The sequence below is a fragment of the Stegodyphus dumicola genome, chromosome 7 (genome assembly GCF_044657685.1).
Source record: "Stegodyphus dumicola isolate Sdum_Otavi_A_Nest chromosome 7, ASM4465768v1".
NCBI lineage: Eukaryota > Metazoa > Arthropoda > Arachnida > Araneae > Eresidae > Stegodyphus > Stegodyphus dumicola.
In genome coordinates, this window is record NC_140774.1 from 6,195,385 (window position 1) to 6,220,610 (window position 25,226).

The 25,226-nt window shown below is 33.2% G+C and overlaps 1 protein-coding gene across 2 annotated transcripts; it reads left to right on the top strand.

Annotated features, from left to right (window-relative positions):
* The first annotated feature begins 527 nt into the window (after positions 1–527).
* Positions 528–14,424, top strand: LOC118194944 (uncharacterized). 2 transcript variants are annotated; one of them, XM_035366163.2, is made up of 3 exons: positions 528–641; positions 2,805–2,848; positions 13,597–14,424. In XM_035366163.2, the coding sequence occupies exons 2-3, from the start codon at positions 2,810–2,812 to the stop codon at positions 13,996–13,998; spliced, it is 441 nt and encodes a 146-aa protein (XP_035222054.1). In that variant the 5' UTR covers positions 528–641; positions 2,805–2,809; the 3' UTR covers positions 13,999–14,424. The 2 variants fall into 2 exon arrangements, with proteins under 2 accessions (XP_035222054.1, XP_035222053.1); XM_035366162.1 differs by lacking the exon at positions 528–641 and adding an exon at positions 724–748.
* The last annotated feature ends 10,802 nt before the right edge of the window (positions 14,425–25,226 follow it).

Genomic DNA, 25,226 nt, shown 5'->3' on the forward strand with positions numbered 1-25,226 from the left:
TTTTGACTTTTCAGATTGTAATAAAGACAGTTACTTATGAAACAAAATTTGAGAAAATACGTGTATTTAGAAATCCAAATATTTTCAAAATGTGGTGCAGAATTTATATGGAATTTTAAAAATGCACAAAATAGCATTTTTTTATCATACAAATAAACATTTAACGGAAAAAAGAATTTAATCTTGCTTCTGAAAAAAAGTGTTTCTTAATCTGCAATACTGACTTATACATCCGTATAAATTTTGCGAATTTAAACGTATAAAAGAGAAAGACCTTTAATATATAGCTTTACACGAAAAAAGAATTTCTGTAGAACGCTATTGCCATAATATACTCTCAAAGTAATTCTTCTCTTCCGATCAAAAGAAGCGAAATGAGATTTCAATATGCGTTCTAGGATAAAAAGAAAAACTTAGGAAACTGAAGTAAAAGCGCCAGTGAAAAAGAGAACTGTATCGCTGCAGACATTTCGCGCTTTCCACTGTATGTAAATGAAGTGAAACTGCGCCAGCCGGTATAAATCTAACGCCAAGGTTGCCATTCCTCCATTGCCCCAAGTGTCTCCTTGGATAACACGCTGTTTTTTACCCCTTCCGCTTTTCAAACCTACAACTTGTTGCGTCTGCCAGTTTGCGTAAAGGTAACTGGTTTTATTTTCTTAATGTTTCCTTTTTTTTTATTCTACATATTATGTTCTTCCCGTTATTAAGCTTTAGTTTGTATACCGGCTAACAGTCATGGCGGCTGGTAAGATTCCAAATTTTATATTATTGTCTGAATTCCTTTACTTTATAATATTAAATGTATGGTGACTAAGCCTGAAATAATGTCGGAGTTCTGTTAGCTTACTTGACAGTGCACATGGCTAGAACAGCTGCGAATATTTTGCAAAAATATTTCGAGCTACGAAGTAATTACTATTTCTTAAACAGTTGTTGTGAAGTTTTCGAAACTAATACGGAAGTGAAACTCTTCAAAATCCCTAATGCAGTTTTCAAACTGTAAACACCTTTCTATGATAAAGGCTTACTAACGCTAAATTTTATGTAGCTTTCAGTGGAATATTTTGCATTTCTAAAGTATCCGTGCTTGTAGCTGGTTTAGTAAAATGCTACTTCAGTAGCAATGGGATTTGGATTTTTTACAAATCACTTTAGGACGTAATTTTAATACTCTGAAGTCTTACAATGCAAAGTCTGGGAAAACTGTCAACTTTATTAAAGATAACACTTAAATGCTTAACTTAATTTTGAAAAAATGTCCTTTAAAAATGTTTGCGTTCTTACTAATCTAAACTTCTAGATGCCAATAGTATTTTTCTATTTGAAATATTTTTTTTCCGGTCAAAATTAAGTTCTTGTACTCGGATATATGCAATTATTGTTGTGAAAATTTTAATTCTTTTGCGATACGAGTTTCTTCTTACTGATCTTAATAGGGAAATCTCACCTTTTAGTTGTTACTTTAGAGTATTTATAAGATAATCATGATGAATAGTAAAAAAAAAAAACTTCTAGTACTTATAATCAAGCTTGATTTTTCTTGATAATGCTAATAATATAGAGGGAAATTCAATTTAATATCAAAATAGGTTTAGTTGTTCCATTGTGAATCGCTGTATTAAGCGTTGGTTCTAAACAGCTGTACACTGAAAGAGAAACCTGGACTTAAATGGATTCTTCTGTACTGTCTTAATCCGAAACTAATGAGATTAAGAACTGTAACGGATGCTTTGAGCCGAGGAATAAAGCCATATTTCTGTTTATTCAGACACGTGAATATTCAGATCATTTAAAGATTAATCTAATTTATCGCATCTACTTTATGTACTTTCGATTTGAAAAGCAAATCGTTCTTCATTGTGAAATCTTGCTAGGTTTGGTACGATTTGAAATCTGCATATTAAGCCCCTTTTTCAATAGTATTTAGTCATAACTAATAAGTATACTAACCATTAAATTCATAGTAGGAAGATAATTAATCGTAACCAAACTCGTGTGAAATGAAACGTTGATTATATATTTAACAGTTCACTACATTTAAGTAATAAATTAGTTATTTAAATATGTTTGTATTAATGCACATATTCTCCATAAATAATGAAACTCTGAAGTTGTTAAACGTACTTTTGGAACTTCATTTGAAATTGTCTGTCTTAAAAAAAAAATTATGACCCTGAAATAGCATATCGTTTAAAATATGTTAATTTTATCCCCGAGATCTTAATGCGTAATTAATCCCGATTCGCAGTGTGTAAAAGTGCAATAGGATATTCTTTTACAGCTCTTAACGTCATTCACTTAATAACATTCTTGTTGGGAATTCGTGTTTACCTTGAGCGCAGTACGGAAGAAATTGAATTTCTTTAAAGTCTTTACTCTTGCTATAGCGAGTTATTAAAAATTGTGGTAGAATAAATACTGAACGAGCGAAATGTGTTTTCCGAAATACTGTACAGCCCGAGTTCGAATCGGTTGTTAAACAAGATTGATACAGCTTAGCAAGTCAGGAAGTAAACCTTGGAACCATTTTAATTACGATAAAACCGGATCTTAATGGTGTAGGTGCATGTAAAAGTGAGAAGGCGTGACGCCAAAATCTAACCCTGCTGGGAAACGAAACTAGTAAGTTTTCTATTAAAACTTAATTGTTGACTTGATTGACAATAAATTACAAGTAATAGTATACCTTGAAATTAATCGTTGTAAAATAAATGACTCTTGTACGTTATTTTCTGCATTATTTTTATGATATTGCATCTTGCAAGACAAATTTGAACTACCTTGCCTTTTTTATTTTTCAGATAAAATGGGTGTTCTCTACTTGTTCCTAGTACTCGTAATCCAGGTAAGCCATCTGTTTTCACGTTTATACATTTTATATAAATTGCTTCAGAATTTGAAAATTTGAAATTCCAGATCAACGTTTCTCAGACATGCAACCGTGAGACAACTTTCGACTGAAAAATAGCTTGAAGTTTGGCAAGAAATATTCATAGCCAACACTAGGCACTGACCTACAAGTTTATGATCGCAGAAAACTGGTAGTTCGACCTGGGTTCAAAACCAGGCGAACGATTTGACTGTGTAGCTGGTTTATGATTTCCCCACCTCTAACATGAATACGAGCCAGTTTAATTTGAGATACTTAAAATTATCCCTTCTCTTAAACAGATAGCCTTCGTAGGCTTTACCATAGTCGAATAACATAACCTATCAAGAGTAGAGTCTGAGAAAGGTTGCTCTGGTCTTTAAAATTTAATGGAATTCACAATGGCTGTCTTCATCTTCTAAAAAATGTTTATAATTTCAATTGGTAAATTCACCGTAGACCTGTTGCCAATTATTGCCATTAGCAAACTCTTGAAGTCGTACCTATCGCTGTTCCTCCGATAGTAAATTCATTTTCTAGTTAGAAACTTTTAACGCTTTTAATTGAAATGTTTATGCAGTATTGTAAAATGGGAAATGCTTTATTTAGTGTAGAATTTACTAGTATGTAGAGGTTTTATACTTTTTATCTTTATTTACATGCTAGCGTTAAGGTTTCAAAAAGAATTCTTCAGTGGAGTCAAATTTAGGAAAAGATCTTGCATTATAGATCCATACACTGACATCCGAGATTTTAACCTTTTTAAAATTTAAATACAAATATAATATCCTATTTTTCATGGCAACTCTTGCGTCTTGGCTTTTTAAAAACTTTCTTAAAGCAGAAGTTTTCCAGCAATTTGATAGAGGAGTTAAATAACTTAGGCCTGTTCTGTAATACAGTTTAATAAATCTGTATTTGCCGTTATTTGCTAAATGTCTTTTCACTACATGCCTGAATTAAAAATCGTCAATCACATCTATATATCTTTGCAAATGAAACTTAAACCATTTACATAGAGTAGAGTGAATTTTTTGAAAATTGTATTCGTTAAGGAAGCAGCCATAAATATTCTCAAACGAACTACCAAGTTTTGACTTGATACTTTGATTTTCTGACCACAAAGCTGAGATTTACGATATCTTCGCGAACTCTAACTTGGCGGTACTTAATCCCAAAACAATCCACTATGGAATTCCGGGAACCCCCATGTTATCTAAAGGCCTGTTCTGTTTTTGAGCTTATGTGCAGAACTACCAACCCTTCGTAAAATCGATAATCCAGTTTCTTCGTCACGTTTCGCGATAAATCTCAATCTTGGTTTTATATATAAATTTAGATTGAATCTTTCAGTTTTCAGAAGTGTGACAGTTCTCCGAATATTAGCAATTTGACTCTGGCTCGAACCCACGCGAGCGCAATGGTAACGTGATTGGTTTTCGTGGATCCTCCATGTGTAAAGCGAATATGAGCCAATTTCCTTCAGGAAGGCCAATCTCCTTTTAGGTAGTTGCCTTCATGTGGTTTGCGATATTCAAATAACCAAATCAAAGCGAAATGTTGAGGATTTTCAAAGGAAATGCTATGAAGAATATTTTAATTATAAATTCTGAAATGCCAACTCAAAACTGCCATGTGTTAATGAAACTTAATACAAAATCCCCCTTTTTTAAAGTTATTTTGCAATCTACTTTTCATTCCATTTGAAATGTTTCGTTACATTACATTCGTAGAGCATTTTATGAAGACTTCCTTGGGTTCAATAGGACAATATTTAGTTAATTTCGCTTTAAATTTTTAAATGGTATATCTACAGTACCAACTCTTATCGTTACGATTGATGCACATTTTCCCAATATGTTAAAAAAGCATGTTGATTAATTAACCTGAAACCGTAGTTTTATATTTAATTTGTTTTAAGTTAAACACTTCATATTAAACCGTATTAAAAATAGTTCAATAGCTCTAATTATTTCCCTTTAAAAATTAGTTTAAAGACTCGTCACGCGATGACCTGAGAATCTCCCGTTATTTGTATTCCAAATGTGGCAGCGGTGTCTGATTAACACTGCTTCTTATTTTCAGTGAAAGTACTGATAAATTCTAATATTTTAAGAAAATTATTTAAGTGTCCAATCTATGAATAACTGATTATATATGGCATGTTCACTAGAAGTAACTAACTACAGCCTGAAAGATTAAATGCAACCTTTTGTACTTCAATGTTATTTCTAGTTTTTTTAAACAAACCGAAAGGAATCAACATTCAATATAGCTTCACAATTTTCATACAGTATGCTCTAGCATTTCAAAGCGGAAGTAATTTCGCATTCATTTCTGGGTCCTTATTTCCATACTCCTAATGCGATTCAAATTCATTTTAAAAAATAAAATCGTAAATTCAAGGTTCTTGAATAACGGTAGTATCGCCGACAGGTACTTATCACGCGAAGCCGAGTGCAGCTGTTTATTACTCAGCGCGGTTTTTATAAATAAAATTATCAAATTGCCCACCAAAATTTTTAAATATCTAACGTGTAGGATAATGCGGAAGTATTTTAATGTAGTTTTGACGACATTATTGCCAAGCAGTTCGATTGTAAAACTGCGATATCAAACACGCGCCTACACAACAGGCTGTGTGGCCTGTTTTCCCAAGTCTGTTTTTAAATTGAGTTTTTCAAAAGCAAGGTAAAGCATCAGATCAGGATGCTGAAGACTCGTTCTTTTTTATTCTCCTGAAATTAAGAGAATATTGCTGTAGGTACATGCGAAAATTCAATTTCGGTTTTGAAATTTTGCTGCGGTGGTTCGCTACAAGCATCTCATTTTTCAAGGCTACAGTGAGGAGCTAATTTTTGGAATAAACAGCTGCGACTTTTGGACTTGTAAAAAAAAATCAGTACTGATAATTTTCCTTTTAACCTACTTTTGGAGATCTTATCTTTGACGTCTGAAAACTTAATTCGTGTAGAAAAGAATAGATACCGTAGTTCAGTTAACTTTAAATTGAACATTTAATACAGATTATCAACGGTTTTTGCGCACTATGAAAATGGATTAAAAAAATGTGAATATTTACAGGAAAATTGCCTCAACAAAGTAAGTTTTAATCTCGACAACATCGTACACATCTTTTAACGTCTTGCACCTTTATCATGGAGGCCCAGTTTGCGCTTTTCTCAGATTTGTCAGCCTGCAGCGCCATCTGTCGGTCGTGAAAGATAGCATCCCACAAATATATCTGAAGGGCGATTGGAAACAAAATATATTTACTTTTGAAGTACCATCTTCAGAATATACATTTTTCTTTAAATAACGAAGGTACTGATTATTTCAAATCGTAAGTTTCACTGCATTGCAACGTAAACTTGATACTAATAACTACAAGTCCTGTTGTGATAAATCTCCTAGGATTTCTGAAGTTTTCTTTAGAACAAAATGCTAAATTTTTCTTAGTGTACGATTATTAATAGTGTTTCAGCGATACAGTTCATGTGAATTACAGCGTAAAAATTGTTAAACAACTCGTATTTTATGTCAGTCGTATAGGAAATTTTAAGGTTAGTACCAGGAAACTAACCTAACTAAATGGGACTAATGTGTCAATTTTCTAAACGAGAGCAATCTTGATACAGATTTCAAAAGTGAAATATTTAAATTAATTTGTAAATATATCATAGATGAACATTAAACTGTACTGTTTTTACAAAATCGTACGTTTGAGTAAGCAGTTGTTTGATATTAGCCCTATGAAACGGCAAAGTGACCTTAGATCTCTGTTTACCATAGATAATGTTGAATGCACACAAGCATACGAGTTCATACTTTACTGACTTCTAAGCTTCTGGGGCCCACCATCGGCCGAGCGGTAAAGTCGCTGAACACTGGTAGTTCGGTCCGAGGTTCGAATCCCGCGAACGGGCTGGCTGCATGGGTGTTTTCGTGGTTTTCCCCATGTGTAACGTGTATACGAGCCAGTTTCCCTTAGAAAGTCCTCCACGAAGGCATCCCTCCCCTTAGGCAGATAGCCCTAGTGTGCTTTGCCATAATTAAATACACCACACACCATCTAAGCTTCTGACTAGAATTTGTTTTTCTGAGCAACGTAAAAATTGTAACGTTGTCTCCATTTTGAACTGCGTTTGATTGAAGCTTGATAGTCTCTAGCTGTTTAAAAATCTTATCATATGACTTCTAGTACGGCCTATTAAATTATACACAAGTTTTTCTTTACATCGTTAACTTTAATTCCTCGAATTATTCTAAATAACTTAACCCTCAAGACAAATTGAAAGAGATATACATTGCAAATTTCGAAGTTAAATATCCTGGTCAATGTTTTGTCGAACGCTCCCTTATGTCTTGTACATTATGGAAAAATAAAAGTACAGAAACAGGTCATTAACCTTTGACTAATTAAAAAAATACTGTTTTCTTAGTTAAGTGAACAAAATGTCGTAAATAACATAAATTTGAGATTTTTTGACAAACTGTTTTCAAACCCAAGGATGGGACAAATGTCCCAGCCGTAGTTAATGGTAGGATACATGTCTCACACGTAGCGATAGACTTGCTATAAGCACCATTCTGGAGAACTTTATTATACGAAATAGATTTACGTCGTATGGTACAGGATAAAGCATGCTTTGCATAACCCAACATTACACATTGGCCAACTCGTGTTTGTTCTTTATGTTCATTTGTGCACAACGAGCACGGAGCTTTCTGGGATTTTCCAACTATTGAAAGATGATCCCAAGATTTAAGATTCTAAGTACTTTTTAACCCAGCAGTAGTTAAACTTTTAGTGGGACTTATGGCCGTAGTATTCTAAGGGTTAAGTTAATTTTGTCATTGGTCGAAAATTAATTTCTTAATGACTTTGTCGAAACATGAATATTTTCACAATTTGAAACTTGTGTAATTGGAAATACTATTACGACCAATGTTTGCGAAAATAAGTCCGAGATAAGGACTTTTGAACCGAGTAAGGGAGATGGGTATATATACACGTTTGGTACTGCCGATTACAGTAATAAAAGAGGTGCACAAGAATCTTAAGTTCATTTCGGAATTGTTCTTTATTCTGTCCGCAGGTACAGGTGACGCGCAAAGCATGGACGGTGATACGGTCAAAATGGACTTTCTGTTGAAATCGTAATAAATTTTTCGTGATTACAGTTCTTCCTAAAAGGAAGTGAAGCAAATGCTTATTTTAATCCATTACTAGCAGCTTTTTAAGACTAACTCTAAGCTGTTTTTGTGGTGTAAGCAGAAGAGTTATTGACATATTTTCACGAATTCAGCCCAGTGCTAAACATTTCTTTAAATCGATCGTTTAAAAAATCTTTTCCGAAATGTGATCTTCGTAGACATTGCTCCAATAAAGTCTTCGTTTTTGCCCAGTAAAAGTAACTTATCGAGCAAATTCATGTGCCTTGATCTGAACTTGTTAATGCTATCTAAACTAGTCTTAAAATTTTGGTTGAAGTTTATTATACAAATCTTAAAATACTTGGTAACAAGAATTCCCCCAATGGGCCTACCAGCAGTCGAGCTGTAAAGTCGCTGACCACTGGTAGTTCAACCGAAGTATGATTTAGGGCAAACGGGCTAGCTGCATAGCCCTTGATTATTTCCCCATACTTAACGCGACTACGAGTCTGTTTCTATTAGAAAGTCTTCCACGAAAAAATCCCTTTTCTAAGGCAGATAACCCTAGCGTGCTTTGCTATGATCAAACATTATCGCTGCCCACACCCTGTGTCTTCGAAAGACATACCTTTTTGCTGTTATTTGCTCCCGGTAAGCATAAATAGAACAATGTTAGTTTAAAAGAAATTACATCGGAAAAACAAAAGCTGTTGGTCTATTTTATCATTATCTTGAATTTATTCTTGAACTGTTTAATTTGTTTGCTGTTAAATTATTCATTGAAATAATATAAAAATGTATTGGAATTCTTTGCCAAAATATTTTCTTGTAAAAGTTAAGCTTTCTGCATGTTTTTAACGTTCAACATTTTTCAAAGTGATTTAAATTTCTAAGCGTTGTTGCTGTATGTGCACTTCCAAATACGAAACGGTTCAAAAACAATCCAGAAATTTAAACTACTTCTATGATGCATTAGTCTTATAGTTAACTCTCGATTATTTGATTTAATAACGATATCAACTCTTAGCCTAAAATCCCGCTCAGTCCGAGTACAGTTAAGAAAACTCGCAAAAGAAAAGAACAACTATATAAAATTTAACGATTTTCAAGCAATTTAAGATAGTTAGGTTACGAAAAGTAAATAAACATTCAAAACGGAGTATATTCTTTTATTTTGAAAGAAATTCATGGAAAATCTGAACGTACACTTGATATTTTACAAAACGGCAAATTTTGTTTTAATGAATAACTGTATTTTATGCTCAGAATTATGTGCAATTAAATTACGTACTGCTGTCGATAAACTCTCGGTTAATAACATGTGCCACTGTTGCTATTATTCTGCACATTTTAAGCTTCTCTCTTGCACTTTCTGTACCAATTTTTACATTGTTCGTTAATATATTCATTATTCCTCGGTAAACACCTTGGACATGGCACAGTCAATCCATGGTTCTATTGATTGGAAGTTAATTATATCAAATATATTTACTATGGCCTTAACATTTACAACATTACGAGAAATTTGTGAATTTATAACTATTTACAAAACTAACCACTTATGCTACCGGCTGGCTAAAATAATTAAAATTATATTCCTTTTCACGTTTGTAATTTCATAAATATTTCTAGACATCTCAAGATTTAAATGCAATTTATTTAAATCGGATTAAGTAGACAAAACATTCTAAGAAGAGTTTATTTTTAAATCGCTTAGTTTCTTAACAGATAAATTCTTAACATTAAATAACCTTACTCTTTACTGAATGGCAACACGTTAGCGCATAGAAAATCTTATTTTTGGTAGTGGCCAACACATTGTTTTTAAATAGTTGGGTTCGTTGATTTAAAACTGAAGGATAGAAATCTTTACAAATACAATATTTTGCCAGAATGGTAACACTCTGGCGAAAATAGTTATTTCGAGCAGTGTTGCCATTCTTCACTTTTAAGTAAATATTTGGCTTGTTTATAAACCATAGATCAACTAGTTTCGGCATATCGGTTCACAAGCATATTATGTGAAGTTGCATTTTGTTATTAGCCAGCAGTTTATTTGGAAGTTTCGTTTTCTAAGCGGTTAAATTTGTGTTCTAAATTAAATATCTTTCCTATCTTCGATATTGAAAACTTATCGTACGTACAAATTTCAATATGTTGCGCCGAATTGTATAAACTTGCCTTCTTCCAACTTTGAACATTATCATAGTATAAGTCAGAATATTGTGCAACTAGTCGTACAATTGCTATCTTTTTCTTGACGGCAAATGCCAAACAATTCCCTGAGACAGATATAGGCGTCGTTGCCTGTTGGTTCACTGTTAAATCAAATGTTCTTTGCTCACAAAGTGTTAATGTTTCGGTTATTTGAATATGAATCTACTTAACGTCAAACGCGAGGCAATCTGTTAACGAATAACTAGTTTAAAAGATTTCTTGGTGAAAAAATATTTACCACTGTCTACATTGGTTGACAAATGTTTCCTCGCTAAAAATAGCCTGAACAAATCTTTGCAGAGAATTGTCGCTTGTGATCCTTGCGAAAAACATTCGATACTTGTTCTAATATCGGAGTTTTTGATATTCGTATCAACATAAATGCCTTGTAATCTTGTATTTCGTCTCAAATAATCGTCGTTAATTGCATATAAAAACAATCCTTTCACAACAAATTTCTATTCCCATTTCAGATAACTAGTAAAAGGAAATGCAACTGATATTGCAGGCCCGTTCTCAATGGCTATTATTTCCCTAAATTTTCGTAAGAATTCTATTTTAGATGGCACTGCGAGAACGTGTCCTTAATTTCATATTGCTCATATGAAAGCAATACTTAAGATAATTAATCCGTTATGCTTTTTAAGTTCCTACCTCAGCAAATCAAATGCACCATTTTCAAATGGCATGCACTTTCGAAACGGGCCAGGACTTTCTGCTCGGTAGTAAATCTTGGTATAAATTTTGAAGTATTGTTGACTTTCAAAGTTTCGTCAGTTTCTGAACACATGCAACTTCTTTCAAGTTTAAAAAAAATCTGTGTACACCACATGACTTCCTTGTACGGAATATTAAATTGTACGCATTTTTTCTTGCATTTTATTTAAACTTGTTAGATTGAATTAAACCTACTTCGCCGACAGCGCATAAACCACAATAGAATAAATGCATTCTTTAAAATTCACTTTCTTTACCATAGCGATAATCTGGCGCTAGGTTCATTTAACAGTATCATATTTCGTTCATATTATAACTCTGAATGCACAAAATTTATATTATTTAAAGAATTATCTAGTCGTTGCCACATGTTCTTTTCAAATACTATAATAAAGCTAGAATGATGTATAAAAGAAATTAAGCAAACAAAACAAAAGAAAGTTTTTCACAGAAGATTGAGTATTTCTCATTCAGTTAATTCAGTTCTCACTTCGCGAGAAGGCAAAAATACATAAACTCAAAATATCTATATTAAAAATTACGAAGTAAATCTTAAACGCTTATTTCCTCGAAAAAATTCCATAAAGGATTAAGCATGGTTTAATTGGCAATAATAAATAAAGGCGTTATCTTTGTTGATGCGAAGCTAAGTTTCTTTAGACTGGCAACAAATCCACTAGTCTGCTGTTTCAAATGTAAACAATCAATGGCCGTCATAAAAAAAAGGCTTAGCGGCACTTAAACAATTTTAAAATTATTGATAATTCTAAAAATATTGCATACAGATTTACTAAAGGCATAAAACCCTTAACCGGAAGATAAAAACATAATTTAATCATTTTTAAAGCAAAAAATGTACAATTTACAAACATATAAGAGTAAAGACACTGAGATCACTGAGCCGGGTAACGGAGTGGATATATATAAATATGTTTATATAAGTTTGGCGCGGCCGTTTAAAATCAAAATACGAGGTGCACATCTACGTCTTGTATACAAAATTTCAACGTTCTGAGGCTACTCGTTTTTGAGTTATGCGAGATAATTATGTACGTACATACGTTCGTACAGACGCCACGAAAAATTCTCTTCAGAATTCATTCATTTTTAAAGCAGTTTTTTAGTTTTTTGGAGGAAGTCTTTTATTCTGTCCTTACGTACAGATATCGCGCAAAAACATCGTTAAATTGCATTCGAAAGCGGTCAAATTGGATATTTTCGTTGAAATATGCTGCCTGAAGCTTTTCGCGATTACAATACTTCCTTTTTACTGCGTACAAGGAAGTAATAAGGAAAATGTTTTCCTTTTTTTCAGCTGTTCTTTAAATGCGTAAGAAGCACTTGTCACGTACGTCGTCTTTTTTTTTTCTAGGCCAACAACCAACTTCAAAAATATTCTGCCAGGCGTCATTTTTATTTAAATTCTTCGAGTTCTACCGAAATCGTAACCAGTTTTAGCAAAACCTACCTTAGATTAAAATATAAAAGTTCTGTTTTGATTTAAAATCATGAACTTTGTTTGGGTATCTGTTTCAAGAGTTCAACATAATATAATGCTGATGATATGGCTTGTAATTAAAAATGTATTTTATAGCTTATTGCGCTATAAGCATATTTAGTACCGCATTAATTCTTCCGGATTGGTTTGGAAATAAAGAATATGAAATAAGCTGTAAAAAAAAATTAAAGAATTCGCTGAAGTTCTACAACTTAACTCATTTTATTCTTGCTTTTTTCTCTCGTACCAAACAGAAATCATGAGCCTTTCCATTTAGTGACTGTAAGAATTTTAAATCATTTTTGATCCCATACCTTAGTCATTAATTTGCAGTGCAGCAAATCGATGAAATTTAAAACTTTCAGTACCAGTAGATGTTGAAACAAGTGTGAAAAACGCTCCTTTAATTCTGATGGTAAACACTTACCCTCCACCCTCTCGTTTATTTTTCTGTTGGAGACTTGTACTCTGGCAATTTCGGCACCAGGGTTATAAAAACCTAAGACTAGAGCTTTCATTATGGAGTAAGCAGAGTACTGACAGTCGCGAATTCGATCAGACAAATCTCAATTTCATAGGCTCGTCACACCGTTTCTATGCTTCGGAGAGTGGTGACCCCCCTTGTGGATAGTTCGGTGGTTTAAGAGGTATTTTAAACGTCTGTCTCGGGAAGACTGGGGCATAGGCAAGTGTATTGGTATAACCTCTAAAAGGGGCCTTTTAATCGGCAGTCCCACCTTTCGCCTGATACGGAGGTTCCGAGTTGGAACCAATCAGTTTAACGCCTTTAAGTTTAAGATTGAACATAAATTACTTCTTTTCCTCTTGATGCTTTATGATCATCATTCTAATCGCTGCTCGTTATACGTTTTAATAAAATGGACCGTTATGTGTAGGAATGCAAAACTTTTGCCTTTGTTATAGTACATTACCCGCCTTTAATTTGCGATCATAATTTGTGTCGTTATCACGGCACAGCATTTTGTCTCCATTTCAGACTTTTTATCGCGCTTCATCCACGCGCTTTCCGCGATACTGAATAAACTGAGCGAAAATATCTTGATCATAAGTCATGTCATAAGTAAACTTTGGTCTTCTATAATTATATGTAATCGAACTTGCACATTTTTTGCAGGGTGTCATGTCCCAAGAAGAGATGGACTCTTCTACACTCCCGACGTCTTCTCCTACAACAATTCCAGAATTAACTACAGGTCTAGAGACAAATGAAACTTCCAGCAACGTATCCAGTACAGAAGAATCTCTTGCTACGTCTGAAGTAGAAGCTCTCGTAAAAGATTCGGAAATGGAAAATACAAATTCTACAGCAGTCCAGTCTGTCAGCACGGAAGACACTATCGTTGAATCTATCCCATATGTAACAGAGGATGAAAGCCAGCAAAACCAGACTTTACCACCTGCGAAACCAACTGCTGATTTTGGCAACGGTGCATCCCCTCTCGCGCAGTCTGGACTTTTTATTTTTCTTCCCATGTGCTTCCAGCTTCTGAGATCACGCTTTCTTTGCCGCTTATAGGAAAATCCTTCCATCTGAAAGTTGGAATTTAATTTATTCATTATCAAGCATTTTATGATAATGCAACTTGTAAATAAACAGATTTTTTGTTTAGTGTGTTACAAAACTTTTGAATTATTATGTCAACTCTGCGAGCTATCTGTCTAGTCTTTGAAGATCAGACTTGTTCTACTCCGTCCTTGCAGCTATAGTTGATGTTTTATCGTCTAAAATGTTTTAGTTGGATCATAAATCAGTTCTGTTACCTCAACCTCAAACTTGTTGCAGCATTAGTTCAACATTCCTGAACCGCATTTTCGAAGTTTTAATTATGTATTGCAGATTTTTAAAGACTGAATTGGCGGCGTTTTTACTGTTGGTATTCTAAAAATGAAGTGTAAAGTGTTGTATTAATTAAAATAAAGTGTAATACGATATTCCCATAAATTCCTTTAGTTATCGGATTTTGATTAATCTCTTGGAAACATTTCAAAATGCTCAAGATTAACATTCAACTTGACGCAGATTTGCCATTTACAGGAGTTATGCATCTGTTCTGGATGATTTTAGCTTGCGCATATCAAAATACAATTTTTTGAAACAAAAAAGGCAGTAATTTCCTACCTTCTGTTTAAGTAGTACGTTCACAATTTCATGATCAAAATTGGGATGTAACTGTGAAATAGTAAACTCAGTATAAGTGGAGTATAAACACTATTTTATGTAGCATGGATTTGCTTTTATGACTGTCATGCAACTTGTAGTTAAGTTCTATATTTAGTATATTGATGAATTTATGTTAGTCTGTTTATAGACAGCACTTTATACCCTGTAAGCAAACTATTTCTCTAGTTAAAATCTGCTGTGCATTTTCTTGGTCTTCATAAGACAGCTTTAACTACGCTTTTTCATTAAATGTTCCATCTAGATAATCGAGCATTTTAACCACTTACGCTACGATTTAACTTCACGGTTGCGGTGCCGTGCGCTGCAATATAACAAGCGGTAAAGTGTCTCATTTACGCTGCTCTGCGAGTGCAATCCAGAGCTGTAACTCGAGAAATAAACAATCTCGTTGTTAAACGACGTGTGCACCAAGTTTTCATTTTTGCGATAAATGCCTATCGACGTGGTGTTCACGTCGCAAACAAAATTGAATTCAGTTTAGATTGTCTAAGTTGAAGAGAATTTCAAACATTAAAAGTCTGCCAGTAATAGGAAATTTCTTTTCAATGAAGTTGACTGAAAAATTTTAACGAATTTTGCGCCTCACAACTTATATTTGCAATATTTCCGTGTTTGGACTTTGTCAAGACCAAGTTTCAAAATGGCGATTCTGAAAGAAAGATCTTCGTTAATTAAGCTTTTGGTGGATATCTGAGCTTTCCAGGGTAGGGAAATAAAATATTGAAATATTTGTTCGTTTAGCGTCCTAGGTATTTGACCTTGGGTAACGTCCTTGACCCAAGGAGCGTCGCACTAGAAATTATCTTTCGTGAAACTTTCTATCATGATTAGGCTAGATTTTTCGAATATTAAGACCACAAAGGCCATCTGCCTAAGAGAAAGGATAAGGAATTCTTCGTGGAGACTTTCTGATGAAACACTCATATTCGCGTCACGCACACACACGCACAAAAAAACTTCAGCCCGTTCACATGTGTTCGAACCCAAAGCTAGTGAGAACTATTTCTATTCAGTCTTGAACCAGTCCGGCCCATTCTACAATAATTTCAGTTTTGTGTTTATACAGGGGGAGAGCTGAAAAAAATATGGCCTAGGATGCCAAATAAGGTCGAACCTGTTTCCCATGTATTTTCAGCAACAGTTTTTTAAGGTAAATATCCTTAAAATTATCTTGCTCTCAAGTTCCGAATCGAATTCCATTTTACCTGCTGAACAAAATGTTCAACACTTTCATTAGCATTAAAATACGCTTGTTTTTAATAGTTTGAAGACTTTTAAGTAATTTGTAGAAATTGACAAAGTATTGTATTGTTATTTTTAATAGCAGTTTCGACACTTTTTGTATAAATTTCTTTCTTGACCCCCCCTTAAATTTCTAAAAATTAACCATTTTTGACACTATAATTTACCAAGCCCAGTCGAAGTAAAACTTGGTGATTATTTTAAAAGCGAGATATTTCAGACTTTAACCAATTTTTTAGACATTAAGGAATGCAAACAAAACTAATTCTGTTTCGTAAAGTGGCAAATACATAGTTTCAATTGATTTGGTAACGGGCTTCTCTTTCCGTAAGAAAATCACAGTTAAAGATTGTTTAAAATCTTGTAATTTAATTTGTAAGATTTTGAGACGTAAGAATAAGCACTTGAATCCATGAAATTACTATTGTATGCTTAATCATTGCTAATCGAGGAGTCCTAAAAGAATGGTTTTCGCCATTAAAAAAATCTTGACTTCTGTGTTTTGGTCCTGTATGAAGTAGTACGAGAGCCCTTTGTTCCTCCCATAAGTGGAGAAAAGTTTTTGCATGTGGTAATTCGTAGATCGCCTGAGACAATCGGTGTACAATGATAATTCACAAAATAAGCGAAAGAATAAGCCCTTAAGACAGGAATTTTTATCACAAAACTGAACATTTTATTATCTCTCCAGTGGCCTGATTGGTTAAGATAGGGGAATATTGGGAGCCTAACCTGTTCTCTGACAACAGGTTTGCTCAATGTGTAACGTGAATACGATCCAGTCTCATTTAGTCCCATGAAATTATCCTTTTCTTTGCCGTATCTGCATAACCCCATCTCTAGAAGGAACATACGCCAGATTGATGTATCCAGCAAGAAAATTTATTTTTGACATCAGCTCATTTTAACTCTGGTAAATTTTTTTTCTAACTTCAGAAGTCTTAGGTTCCTTATTTCACTAAGGAAAGACTAAATAGCTTTTACCTACTTAAAAATATTATCGAGAGTACTTACTTTGAAAGTCTTGTTATAAGGACAATAATGGCTGCTAGACAAATTTCGCGCCAGTTGTCCAAGGAATAAATCCATAAATTTGAAAATGGGAATTCGTTTGATTTATTCTGCGCAGAAAACATCTGTTTTGAGCCCAAAAGAATTCTTAAAAACATTCGAAGAATGGCAGTTCTATTAAAACATTTCATCTCTAGGGCTCTTCTCTGTACAAAACGAGAGCGAAATCTGTTATGTTTTGCAATAGAATTCAGAAAATTACACCTGCGTTTGCTACTCTGTCCTCAACTAATGTAGGACTTATGAATTTGCAAAATAAAATTGCAATGATGCAAGTTCAGTTGAAAGAGTTTTAAGGGGAATTTGGAAAGATTCTAAAACTAGAAAACATTAACTTGGAACATATGGATACCAATTCTATCGGTTGATCACCGAATATTTCGGTTTTTAACATTTAACTTTTTCAATTAATATACTTTCTCGCAGTGTATGAACATTACTTAATTAATGGAACTTAAATTTTACGTAGCTACCGATGTACTTCACCGGATATCCGGGTTATGAATTTCTAACAATTTCTAAGGGAAATGTTTTCGTGCAATATGTCCGAATTCATTATGCAATTTAAATTTTATTAATTTTAAATTCCAGTCTTCTATATCTTGTGATATTCAGCATTATTTTTATTAAATTTTGCTCGATCTTAGTTGTGTTAAACAACTGTATTTGTAAGATGCAATTCAAAAATTCACCAGTGACCGAGCGGTCAAGTCGCTGAACAGTGGTAGTTCGGTCCCAAGTTCGAAATCCCACGAACGAGCTGTTATATGGGTGATTTCCCTATGTGTATACGAGTCAGTTTCCTTCGGAAAGTCCTCCACGAATACACGCTTCCCCTAAGCAAATAGCCCTCGAGTGCTTGGCCCTAATCAAACCAAACCAAAAATTTGCAGAATTTTTTGCAAACTAAACTGCAGTGGCTCATATAGTTTTCGAACATTTTTGTGTTTTTCAGATTTATTTGCAAATATCAGTTACTAAATAGTAGCGAAATGACTTTCTTTTTCCCGTTAATTTTTATAAAAAAATTAATTTATTCAAAGAGTTCTGAAAATGAGTGTGACACCTTGAATAAGCACTTTTTATTTATTATGAAAATTGAGGAACGTCCAATATCACGTTTGCTGTCTTTAACTAAATTTGAACTTTTTTAGCACGTTGGTCATGATGTGAGAATTTTCCGAGTAAGAATGTTCTATTTTGTTCCATTCCTCGGTAAACTTGATTTCTAATGGACCTTTCGTAGACATGTCATGTTCACTTATTCTTTTCTCTAACTATATAAATATTCAGTAGGGTTTAAGTCCGAAGAATATAGAAGATTTAATAACCACAACCGAACATGGCAAGCTGTAGGTTTAGGATCTTATTCTGATAAATATGTCAACGTCTTTTGTATTCCAAGTTTTCTTGCAGATACTTTTAAAGGTCTTCATTAAGTATATTTTTATTTAACCAAATAATTTTCTGTCAAAAGTAAATTGCCCATCTCGGAGGCAGTAAAACATCACGTTTCCACATCACGTACCCAAAATATCACGTTTCCACTTCCATGCTTAAGAGTAGATATTTCAGATTCAGTTCTTCATTTGGCTTTCGCCTCACAGCCCATCTTGCCCAAATGAATTAAATTTTTACTTTTTTATCAATGTAACATTTTTCTGGTATGATAAATCTTTCCTTGCCAAGGATTTTGCAAACCCCGTTCTTATCGACAAAGAATTAACCTCTTGCTGATGGCAGCTATCTCCTCTAATAACTTTTCCTTGGGTTTCGCGATTAACTTTTGTTGCAAACCGTTTTCCTAAATCTCCTTCGGGTTTTACAGTATGGATTTTGTTTGACTTTTTCGTAGGGTAAATCTCCGATTCCTTTGCCTTAGCTTAGATTATAGTCGAGACTTCAGTGCATTTTGAATAGTTTCATGAAAGTTTCAGGTCCATGAAATTTTCATGGTTTTAATACATCATAGGTAATGGACTGCTTTACTTTAAGGATATTTTTGGATATTTTGAATGCTTCCAGGTCCTCAAAATAATGAATAGCTAAATCTTGAGCAGAGTTGATCGTTGATTTGTAGCATTTAGTCTGCCAAAACATCTGAAAAAAGCTTGTCCGAATTATGTGAGTTAAAAGTCCCGAATTATGCGAGTTATTTTATTGCAAAGAATATTATATTTATTTTGTAGTATGCAAGTTTTAAAACAGAAATAAATATTAGAAAAATACCGAAGTGTGTTTCAATATCTGGTACAAGATCTATGCAAGTAAGTTACGAAAATACCAGTGTCCTAAAACAAATGTGAGCCACTGTATGCATTTTTGAACACGGTTCTTTCAATAAAGAAATACTATACTTCGAAAATTCCGAAACAAAGAGGCCCCCGAGCGGTAAATTCACTGAACACTGGTAGCTCGGTCTGAGGCTCGAATCCCGCGAACGGGCTGGTTGCATGGGCGATTTCGTAGTTTCCCCCATGCCTAACGTGTATACAAGCCAGTTTCCGTTAGAAAGTCTCCCACGAAAGCATCCCTCCCCTTAGGGCAGATAGCCTTCGAGGCTGTGCAGTAATTAAACTAACGAAACCAAGCAGAAATAAAGATATTTTAATTTACAGCAGGTATTCTTCCATACAATTCGAAAGAATCTATCATTTTAAGACATAAAATTTAAGAATATTCTTTTGTATTCAAGAAATATAAATTTAGCTTGGATATTAGTAGGATTAGACATGCTAACTGAAAGTTAAGTTTCTGCATCAAAATTGTATTATGAAAGTTCAATAGCCTGAATCGTGCGCTATTGAAGAGAATTTAAGTCAATTTTAACTCATTTTAAAATCGCTTCGCCGTGCTGTGCAAAAACCTTCGCTAAACTACCGGTTTTTCAAATTCGAGATTGGTAGCTGAGAGAACATCCCATTAAATGTGAGAACAATGTACAAACGATTATTCTGTAAAATTTGTATTTTTCATCTATTATATTTTAAAAGATATAAAAAAATAGATAAGGTCTTTCAAAATATTTTAATTTCGCATTGTGGAAATGTGGCGGCAACTAAAATCCGCCAACTTTTAAATGCTCGTAGTTCTCTCTCGAACATATGCACCTCGAAGGCGAAATTTCGGATTTGTTTTCTATTTATTTTAGATTCAGGACGAATTTTATGAATTTTTGATTAATAAACACAAAGTGAGCAGTGGGAACACTGTTCGGAATAAAACAATTTCATCTGCAACACTCTAGCCTATTGCCATTTGGAAAAATATAAGATATTTTAATTTAAATCAACAAACTCGGCTATTTGAAAGCAATGTGTTGCCACTTTCAGATTCAGGGTGAATTTAATGAATTTTTGATTAATGATCTTAAAGCGAGCAGTGGCAACACTGTTCGAAATAAAACAACTTTATTTACAGCGCGCCAGCCTATTGCCATTTCGAAAAAATATTAGATACTTTAATTTAAATCAACAAATTCGGCTACTTAAAAGCAATGTGTTACCACTGTCTGAATTAAAATTCTTTTATCTTCCACACGCCAGCGTGTGACCATTCACTTAAGAGTATATATTTAACGTTCAAATTTAATCTCTGTAATTGATTGACAACCCAACCAATACGAAAGAAATAGAACATAATTCTTAATACACTTCGTACATTTTAATCTGATTGATTATATAAAAATCTGATGTGGACACACCATGACTTCCTTGTACGGCCCATTAAATTATACATATTTTTCCTCTGCACTTCATTTAACCTGATTTCCTCGATTTATTCTGATTTAATTAACCCATATCTCAAAACATGTTGAAAATGAAATCAAAAGTTGCAAACTTTGCAGTTAAATATCACGGCCAATTTTTGTCGTGCGAAAGTGAACTTTCTTATGGTTTTTTTTTTTTTTTTTTTTTTTTTTTTTTTGTAATGTGTATAAAATTTTTTAAAATATAAGTATAGGAAACAGGAGAGAGCATTAAAAGTTAGTCTTTCGCTTTTTGTCCAAAACTGAACTTTTTGTTTTCATTTGACATTGCCAAAATATGAATATATTCTTCATTTGAAACATGTAATTGGAAGTGTGTGACTAAAACCATCGATTGCGAACATGAAGACCAGGTACGGGGATGGATATATATATCATATATTAATAATTAAAGAATTTTTTAATCTTTTTTTGTTGTAATTTTAAAATTTTTCCTTAAAATATATATATAATATATATTTATATCAAAATTACATATATATATATATATATATATATGTAATTTATATATATATGTATCAAAATTACATATATATATCATACATATATATATGTAATTATATTACAAAATTAATTAATTATAAATAATTATATTACAAAATTACATATATATATCATACATATATATATGTAATTATATTACAAAATTAATTAATTATAAATAATATTACAAAATTACATATATATATATATATATATATATATATATATATATGTAATTTTGATACTGCCGAATGAAGTAAAAAAGGGGGATGCGCAACTAGATATTATAGCAGTCCCATATACAAAATTTCATCGTTCTACGGCCAATCAATTTTGAGCTATGTTAGATACATTATGTACATACGTACATACAGACATCACAAAAAGTCCATTTTGTAATAAACCGTCCTTAATTCTGCCCGGAAGTACAGAAGTCAAAAAAAGAAAAAAAAAAGGGGGGGGGGTTCAAAAGGAATTCAGAAACGACCAAAATGGATATTTCATTTGAAATCTTACAACCGAAATTTTTTGCGATTAAAGTGCTTCCTTTACTTTGTACAAGGAAGTAGAAATCCATTTAAATCACTAGATGTCTAATTAGAAATATTAAATATTTTTACAAAATTACACGAATTGGACTCATTAAAATCTTTAAATATTTTTCCTCGTTTTTATAATAACTATTTCAAGCGACTGGCCTCGTAAGCTGCTAGTTATTGACAGCAACTTTGAATGCTTGCAACTGCATTTTACAAAAGAAATTTGTTGTTTGCTTTAAATAAAATTGAACAATAGAACGCGTTTCTCGTTAATTACCTTATTTTCTTCTTAACATTGATCTAATTTCATTAAATGGTAGGTTAAACAAGTAATATAAAAAAAAATTAAAGTCAATTCCTACTTGGGTCAAAAAGAAAAATTTTAAAAACACACGCACACACACACACACAAAAAAAAAAAAAAAAAAAAAAGGTTAAATAAAAAAATGTGTCATTAAAAATTTAAATATATCAAAAAAACTATATTAACATCAAGTGTCATCCCCTACAAGTTTTAATAAAATGTATTTGAACTTGATGAATAAAAAGTATTTTATTAACGATTGAACATTAATTAATCAATAATTAATTAAATAAAAAAAATTAAAGTGAATTCCTACTTAGGTCAACAAAGAAAAAATTTTTAAATTACAACAAAAAAAGATTTAAAAAATTTTTAATTTTTAATTTTTAATTTCTCACATTCAAAATTTAAAAAAATTTGAATATGTGAAAAAAACTGTATTAACATCAAATGTCATCCACCAGTTTGAAAAAATGTATTTGAGCTTGAGTGGATGAATAAAAAGTATTTTGTTAAATATAAAAAGGTTTTGTCAAGTATTTTGTAAATTTGAACAAGATATAAGGAGTGTGAGGTAATGGTAGGAATTTTATTAAAAAAAAAATCAAATCTGAAAATGAGCAGCTCTTATAATCAAGATACTGAGCATCACTTCCTCAACATAAAGAAATTATCTTGTACGCAATACTCGCTATAGTGATGGTTAGTGGATTGTTAATTTAGGGTAACGAAGCATTAACTGGCCTTAAGAGGCATACACATGTGAAGGATTTTAAGGGCAGCTGCCGTTGCACATGTAGAATACCCCTATGCAATCATCAAACGTGTCTGCTGCGAAACGAGGCCGTAATGAACTCTTTATATGTTAAGTAATCTTCGCACGATATTCGATGAATCTGTTTTCACAACGGGGACATTTTCTGAAATAGATGATATCTGAATAGAATTGCGCAAATTTTGGTGTGAAAGGGCTCCCTATTCTTTCCTACAAACCCTCCAAATTTCGTGGTCCTAGCTTCAATAGTTTTTTTAATGGCGAATTTTTGAAGGTTTAAAGAATAGGCCAAAAATCGAACGGAAATTCCCCGCAGAAACTCCATTCGCGAATTTTAAAAATCCGAGATAGCCAAAATGTTGCTCTCGAAGAGTAGATCAATTTAAAAAAAACGTTTCTCTCTAGGCCCAATAGGACCCGACTTTCATAGGGTCAAAGTTCACGAATTTGACACATTTCGGCCGCGAGAATTCCCTGTAACCGTTGCACCGAATTTCAAACCGCTCACACAGCACTTCCCATTCGGACACATGAACAATCCCCCGCAAGCGTTTTCTCGTAGCTCAATTTTTGACCCCGGCGCAAGCGACCGAAATTTCGATGGGGTCACCGAAATGGTGACTGAAATGGGCCAAACTTTGACCCCCGATATCTCGGGCCCTAATTGTCCGATCGACTTGAAATTTGAAACGTGGCCTAACAGGGTTTCGGCCTTCATCGTAATATATAGCTAATGTAGATGATTTTTAAAAAAAATCAGGAGTTTTATTTTTATTTGCCTAGGATTAGTATCTTATTTCTTTGCGTATTTTCCCACTTTCCTTAACTAATTTTATTCTCCGAAAACAGAGAGCAGAACGTATGCGTGTAATTTAATTTCCAAAGAACGCATTTACAGTAAGAGTATAACAAATGAAAAGTTATCATGGATAAACTACTGATAAATATGTAGCGTCTCGCCTTCTTTGAAAACATTAATTATTTGAGACTCAAATCTGAAAGCTAAGCTAATTATCGCTATGACCAGTAACAAGACAGAAAAAATGAGAAGGATGTAAAAGACACTTTTATTAAACTCAGATAATTTAAGAGAAGGCACTTCGTGTTCTTACAAAAACAGCCAGCATTTATGCGTAGCTCAAAATTATGAATTTAAATTAAACTAAATAAATCATAAGTCAGCTCAAAATCTACACAGAGAAAATACGTGAATAACGCAACGCCGTAGACAAACTGATATCAAGAGATTCATCTAGTAAGGCGGCCTTCAGGAGGTGGAACACGCTGTGATTCAACAATCTAAAACCTTTCTTTAAATACTATCTCTTTCTACCTCTTTTGAATACGCGCGAAGTAAAATTGGCATTCTAGTAGGAAATCGGAAAGCGAGAATGTCAGAAAAGATCTTTAACGTAAAATAACTGGTTAATAAAAATAAATAAATTCTTATAACTATCGCATAATAGTATTTCTTTCTACATTCCAATAAGAATAGGTAGTAGTATTAGCATTTCAGTATCTGACGGATATTGGAACGATGTCTGAGCCGAACACGTCGCGCTCCAACTCATTTATCTTGTAAAGCCCCAGGGTTACCTTACGTGAATGTCTCTTGACCGCACTTCCCAAGAAGGGTATCGTAGGAAAGAAGAAGGGATATTAGCAAAACATCTGATTTTTCGAAAGATCGAAAACATCAGCACTAAGTAAGGCTAAAGGGAGCTGGAACGTAAATAATAGAAGTAAGATAAAATCGCATGTTTTGAAAGTTTCTCAAGTGTGAGAACACCTTCCGCGTCATGGTAGCTTGATGAAGAATCTGCACAAAATACATTTCAAATACTAAAAGCAAGAGCAAATAAAATGGATAATCTGCCGATACAAAAATGCAAACTAGACATTGAACGCACTGAATAAAAATGAAAGTAATCGAGGGAATACAATATAACAATCAACCAGCATTCAAAGGAGAAAATTACATACAGCAGAGTAATGGGGAAATTGTGCAAATATTTAAAAAAAAATCAGAACCTATCGCTAAAAGTTGGGGGGAGGAGGCCAGGAAATACTGTATTTACACCAAACAATATGTCATAATAACCATACCGAAGGTGGAATAATGCATCTCCCAGAGAGCAGGAAAATCCGTTAGAAGAATATTACTAAGTGTATTAAATTCTAAGCTGCCGATTAGTAAGCTTCTAAGCATTAATAATAGACCAGAGGAAAGGCCTAACTGAATATAATTTTTCACGGTTTTCTCGAAGTGATTGCGAGCTCGTTTAGTTTAAAAAGGCCTTTCACAAAGGCACATCCAATGCCGGATTTATGTATAAAGTCTCAATCACATTATGTTTCGGCTACGAGAGACTACGTCTA